The 5,534-nt window shown below is 46.9% G+C and overlaps 3 protein-coding genes across 3 annotated transcripts, besides 15 other annotated features; all 3 read left to right on the forward strand.

Moving 5' to 3' along the window:
• On the forward strand, nucleotides 1-1,080 carry Tc00.1047053510425.10 (hypothetical protein, conserved; the record flags this gene model as incomplete). Its single annotated transcript, XM_799172.1, has 1 exon — nucleotides 1-1,080. A coding segment is annotated over one exon (1,080 nt), but the record flags the coding sequence as incomplete, so codon positions are not given.
• Nucleotides 1-5,534: a sequence feature (heterozygous, non-Esmeraldo-like haplotype).
• Nucleotides 1,518-2,255, forward strand: Tc00.1047053510425.19 (40S ribosomal protein SA, putative; the record flags this gene model as incomplete). The annotated part of the gene is made up of 1 exon (XM_799173.1): nucleotides 1,518-2,255. The coding sequence occupies one exon, from the start codon at nucleotides 1,518-1,520 to the stop codon at nucleotides 2,253-2,255; it is 738 nt and encodes a 245-aa protein (XP_804266.1).
• Nucleotides 2,661-2,714: a sequence feature (A-rich).
• On the forward strand, nucleotides 2,719-3,633 carry Tc00.1047053510425.28 (hypothetical protein, conserved; the record flags this gene model as incomplete). The annotated part of the gene is made up of 1 exon (XM_799174.1): nucleotides 2,719-3,633. The coding sequence occupies one exon, from the start codon at nucleotides 2,719-2,721 to the stop codon at nucleotides 3,631-3,633; it is 915 nt and encodes a 304-aa protein (XP_804267.1).
• Nucleotides 3,598-3,620: a microsatellite.
• Nucleotides 4,008-4,028: a microsatellite.
• Nucleotides 4,090-4,111: a microsatellite.
• Nucleotides 4,124-4,147: a microsatellite.
• Nucleotides 4,322-4,358: a sequence feature (CT-rich).
• Nucleotides 4,491-4,512: a microsatellite.
• Nucleotides 4,534-4,572: a sequence feature (AT_rich).
• Nucleotides 4,576-4,625: a microsatellite.
• Nucleotides 4,728-4,761: a microsatellite.
• Nucleotides 4,824-4,847: a sequence feature (AT_rich).
• Nucleotides 4,848-4,956: a sequence feature (T-rich).
• Nucleotides 5,140-5,194: a sequence feature (CT-rich).
• Nucleotides 5,469-5,512: a microsatellite.

The raw sequence follows: 5,534 nt of genomic DNA on the forward strand, positions 1-5,534 counted from the left end.
GTGCGCTCGGAGCGGAATCTTTACTCAAAGAAACTCATTGAGTCGCAAGACGAGGTGGTGGAGTTGAAGCAAAAGTTCCGCATGATGGACCACCAGATTCTTCAGCTGAAGGAGGAGTTGGCGATGAAAGAGAAGAAGTTTCAAGAGGAGTCTAGCGCGCAGAAGACGTCAAAGGACAAGTTGACAAAAGTTCGCAAAGTTGTCAATGAGCGAACCGCCGCCTTGGATGAGGCGAACCAGCGTTGTGAAAATGTAGGGCAAAAGATCAAACAGCTTGTGAAGATCATCAGCCGCTGCGACAAGGAGCTCAGTGAGCATCAGCAGCGGTTCCTGGCGGTGAGTGGGGAACGCGATCTCTTAGGCACACAACTTATACGGCGAAATGACGAACTTGCACTTCTTTACGACAAGGTGCGCATGCAGCAGGAGTTGTTGACGCACGGGGAAGCCGCCTGCCGGGCGCGCGTAGAAGACATGCGTCTGCTACGATTAAAAATTGAGGACTTGAAACGGAAGGCTTCGATTGCACAGAAACGCGCATTCCACACGGAGTGTCTGAAGGACGAAATCAACCAACTCCAGTACGAGTTGCAGGCACAACGAGCGAAGGTGCAGGCCCTCACAGAGGAGGCGGAGAACCCGAAAAATACGCTCCGCTGGGAAAACATCTCAGGCCGCGATCCCACACCAGAGGAAATTGAAAAAAAAATTGCTCTGTTGCAGCGTCGCCTCATCACCAAGTCTGAGGAATGTGTCGAGAAGGATATGGAGGTTCAGGAAAAGCAACGCCTTGTGACGGAGCTGCAGAACATTTTTGCCCGTCAGCCAGGAAATGAGGTGGCACGGCAACTAAACGTCATGCATAAGGAATTAGGCCATAAGAACGCAGTGATGAAACAAAAGGCGTCTGAGTTGAACATGACATCTACACACATTTCAGAGCTGAAATATGAGGCGGAACGTCTACGGCGCGAACTCCACGAAACAAAGAGAAAGTACTACGAAATACAAATGAGCAACGACAAACTTGCGGAGTATCTCTCACACGCCAAAAACACATCGACCTTCTCCGGATTTTGAGATGCAGGTGACGTCGTGGTTCTTGTTCTCTGTGCATCGCTTTGGAGTGTGAGTCCACAGCGGCACCGAATGCTATTCACCATCATACCATTGTTCTTTTTGTTATATATATATATATATTTCTTTTCGGGCGATTTGTCTGGGCTTACTTCCTTGGGCTGCAATAACACATATACATACCCAATGCAATGTAAAGGACACTGATTGTAGTGTATCCATTTCATTTAACTGCGTCTTCGCATGTTACTGACTCCCCAGACACACATAACAGACGCTTCTTGCCATCATGTGACACAGACGCACAAATAGTGAGAGAGTGAGGGACGTTCCTGTTGCGCATTTATTCAGTTGACTGACCTTTTTTTTTTTGTCTTTGTTTTTTTCCATGCAGTTCTGCTCACGCAAGTCGCACTCAAGGACAACCCAACTGCATCCGAATGACCTCTGTGGAATCTGGCGCCAAGGTCCTCCGCATGAAGGAGGGCGACGTGCAGAAGCTCGTTGCCATGCACTGCCACCTCGGCACCAAGAACCGCAGCAACGCCATGAAGAAGTACATCCACAGCCGCACGAAGGAGGGCACGAACATCATTGACCTCCACATGACGTGGGAGAAGCTGATCCTCGCCGCCCGCGTCATCGCCGCGGTGGAAAACCCGCAGGACGTCACTGTCTGCTCTACGCGTCTTTTCGGTCAGCGCGCCATCTTCAAGTTCTCGCAGCTTGTCGGCACGTCGTTCCTGGCTGGCCGCTTCATCCCCGGCACCTTCACGAACCAGATCCAGAAGAAGTTCATGCAGCCGCGCGTGCTGCTTGTCACGGACCCCCGCACGGACCACCAGGCCCTTCGTGAGGCCAGCCTTGTGAACATCCCCGTGATTGCCTTCTGCGACACGGACGCCCCGCTGGAGTTTGTGGACATTGCCATTCCGTGCAACAACCGCGGCCGCTACTCCATCAGCATGATGTACTGGCTGCTGGCCCGCGAGGTGCTGCGCCTGCGCGGCACGATCCCCCGCAGTGTGCCGTGGGATGTCAAGGTGGACCTCTTCTTCTACCGCGACCCTGAGGAGGCGCTGAAGCACGAGGAGGTCAACCAGGCCGCCGCCCCGGTGGCGGAGGCGGACGAGGGCTTCGGCTGGGTCGAGCGCGACAACAACGCCTGGGAGCAGTGAGTGGCGGCCACAGCAGCCACCACGAGGAGGGACGCCTGCAGCTCGTTGAGGCTTGGTGTGAGGAACAATAATTGTCATTTATTTTGTTTCTTATTTGTGTTTTGGTGAGAGGGGGCACCGTGCATTCGACAGCGTGATTGCCTTGACAATGCCTGCCCCACCGTCATGATTCCCACTTTGTTTGCATCTCCGGAGAGGGAGAGAGACTGTCTTTGTGCGTGTATGCCGCGCGGAGGTGGGCAATGCCTGTTTGCCGAGCAGCGCACGCCTAGCTTTATCTTTTTCGCTTCTTTTCCTTTTTCTTTTTCCACTGCTTTTGTCTGCATGCGACACGTTTTTATATTTTAAGGCTAGGAGGAGGGAGGCGCCGAAGGATCATCTAAAAAGCCAAAAATAAAGCTTATCAAAGGAAAAAAGAAACAGGGCAAAAAAAAAAAAAAAACAGAAGAAGGAAATAAAGGGAATGATTTTCTCTTTTAAGGTGTTGTTTAGCACGCTGCTGATTGTGTGTGTTGTATTTTTTCTCTGTGCGGATCTCTCACGACTGCCAACAAGGGAGAGTGCGATGATCGACATTAGCCGACTTCTTAGCAAGACGGAAGATTGTGAAAGGTGTGGTGAAGTTCTGCGCAGCTTGGACGCCTTTCAGTTGTCACGGAGTACATTGCTTATGAGGGCTACTGAGGGATATGATAAACCACACAGCTCCTTTATCCGTGCATGTGAGGAAAACCCAAATAATCTTGGCTGTGACACAGCACTTGACAGGGACCGTACGGAAAGAGTGAAGCGAGCATCATTGATTATTTCACAAGTGAAGAAGTTGTATGAACCGAAGGACGAAGGCGTATCTTTACTTTTAAATAACCGTTATAATGACTTTATGAAATACCTTTTGGACGAGAAGGAACAGGAAAGCTGCTTAACGTGCGTTGTAGAAGATGGCCGGTTGGCTCGTCTGATGACAGAACCCGTCGCCGATGCTGTTCTCGGCTACACCTGGTATCATCTTTACCCTATAAATGAGCGACATCAGGCATTCTGTTGGAGGCATTGCGAGGGATTACTTACCTACTTGGAAAGGATATACCTGTATTTTCTTCGGTTTTATGTAACACAGGCAGTGCGATTCCGCTTGATGGCATTACAACATGAGTATGCCACTATTGTCTTAATAATGCTACAGTTAGCCTTACTTGTTATAATATTGCAGAGGTATGTAGCTGATGGGAGGGGTGGTACTGGCAGTGGGGCAAACGTAGGGGGCAATGCGCACACAGAGAACAATCCAGCGGGAGGGCTGAGGGGTAACGCGCGTAGGGCGGCTCTGGGACGTGGGAAGGGCGGTGGTGGTGGTGGTGGTGGAAAAAAGGATTAGAGTTGTCCATGCAACGGAGAGAATGGAGAAAGAGAAACAGAAAAGAAGAGATGTGTGTGTGTGTGGTGGTGGTGATGGGGAGTGTCGGCGAAGGCGGCGGTCGTTTTGGTGACACCGGTGTGTTTGTGTTTATTTATTGATTCATTTTTCTCATTTTGCTGCCACCGCTGCTCGTTTGATGAGTATGTAACTATCCACCGCAGTTACGTCAGTACAAGAAGGAAAAAAAGAAAAAAAAAAGGGAAAAAACTCTCAATTGGAGGAAGAAGTCGCGTAAAAAAAAAAAGAAAACATGTGGTAGAGGATGGAGAGAGGGTTTTTTTTTAAAGCGAGACGGATACCGGGGGTAAGACGGAGGTAAAACACACACACACAGAGAGAGAGAGAGAGAGAGAAAAAAAAAAGGGAATAAAACGGCCGAGGGAGGGCAACGAAGAATGGGACGAATGGTGATGCGGAGGAGGAGGAGGAGGAGGAGTAGAGGTCATTGTTTTTTTTTTTTTTTTTTTTTTTTGTGTGTGTGTGTGTGTTTGTGTTTGTTTATTTTGTAATGGACGCGGTGCACGGCAACTTCCCCGAGAACACACAAAAGAGAGGGAGGAAAAGAGGATGAGTAGAGAGATAGAAAGAGGGAATGGAAATACAAGTGTATGTATACGTATATCTACACCTGCATGCATGTATCCCTTCTCTCTCTCTCTCTTTATTCCTCTTTTTCTCTCTCTTTATATAAATATAACTTCAATGTGCACTATCGGCATTGTAAGGCCTGCCTTAGCGCTTTTCTCATTTTCCTCATTTTTTTTTTTTTTTGCATATACATGTGTCCGTGTGTGTATGTATGCATTACATCATTCAGAGAGAGAGAGAGAGAGAGAGGTGGGAAGAGGCGTTGGACGCAAAAAAATATATATATATAAATTTATATATTTTTTAAATCCCAAATAAAGAAAAACAATAAAAAAAGAAATATATAAATAAATAAATATATATATTTCTTTATTTATTTACGGGCGGAGCAATATGAAATGCATATGTTTGCATCCACAGATGTGTCTTTCTTTATGGGGAGAGAGAGAGAGAGGGGGGGGAGGGGGGTTGGGGTTGGGGTTGGGGTTAGGGTTAGGGGGTAAAGCAATGATAAAAACCGGTAATCAACAAACCCCCCTTACCCCACTTCCCTCCCTTTCATATATAAAATAAATAAATAAATATATCCTTTTTTAAATTTTTAAATTTTTAAATTTTTTAATTTTTAATTTTAATTTAATTGGGAATGATCTCTTTTTTTTTTTTTTGTTTGTATTTATTTTTGTTGTTGTTGAAAGAGGCGTTTCTATGTCTCCTCCTCTTCCTCCATTCTTCAGTCTCATTCACACTCACCTTCTCCCTCCGTCCTTTTTTTAAGTTTTATTTAAATCTTCTGCCGCGCCTATTGGGGCGGAGAGGGGGGAAGCGGGGTGCGTGTGTGTTGGTTCGTACATGTGCGCTCTTCCGGATTTTTGACCTTTTTTGCTTCTTCTCCCTGCCCTTTTTTCCTTTTTTTTTTTTTTCTTCTTCTCTTGTCGTCGCATGGGGGAGAAGGGGCAAAAATGCATTCGGTGGTTATTTTACCAGAAGGAATAAGAAGAAGAAAAAAGGAAACGGAACCACTTTTTTTCCTCCCACCCTAATCCCTCAAGCAGTAAGCGGGAAATTGCATAAATGGATGCTTTTCTCTGTATGGCCGTTCCCTTCCAATTCTTTTTTTTTTGTAGACAACTGCGCCTCACGTTGCAATGCACGGCATCTCGTTACCAATGACAGACACGCACTTCAATTGTTGAGGATATGATTTTATTTGTGTATTTATTTTTTTTATTTATTTATTTTTTTCTTTTGGAGGGGGGGGGGGGGGGGGG

This window comes from Trypanosoma cruzi, genomic scaffold (genome assembly GCF_000209065.1).
Source record: "Trypanosoma cruzi strain CL Brener 1047053516745 genomic scaffold, whole genome shotgun sequence".
NCBI classification, from domain to species: domain Eukaryota; phylum Euglenozoa; class Kinetoplastea; order Trypanosomatida; family Trypanosomatidae; genus Trypanosoma; species Trypanosoma cruzi.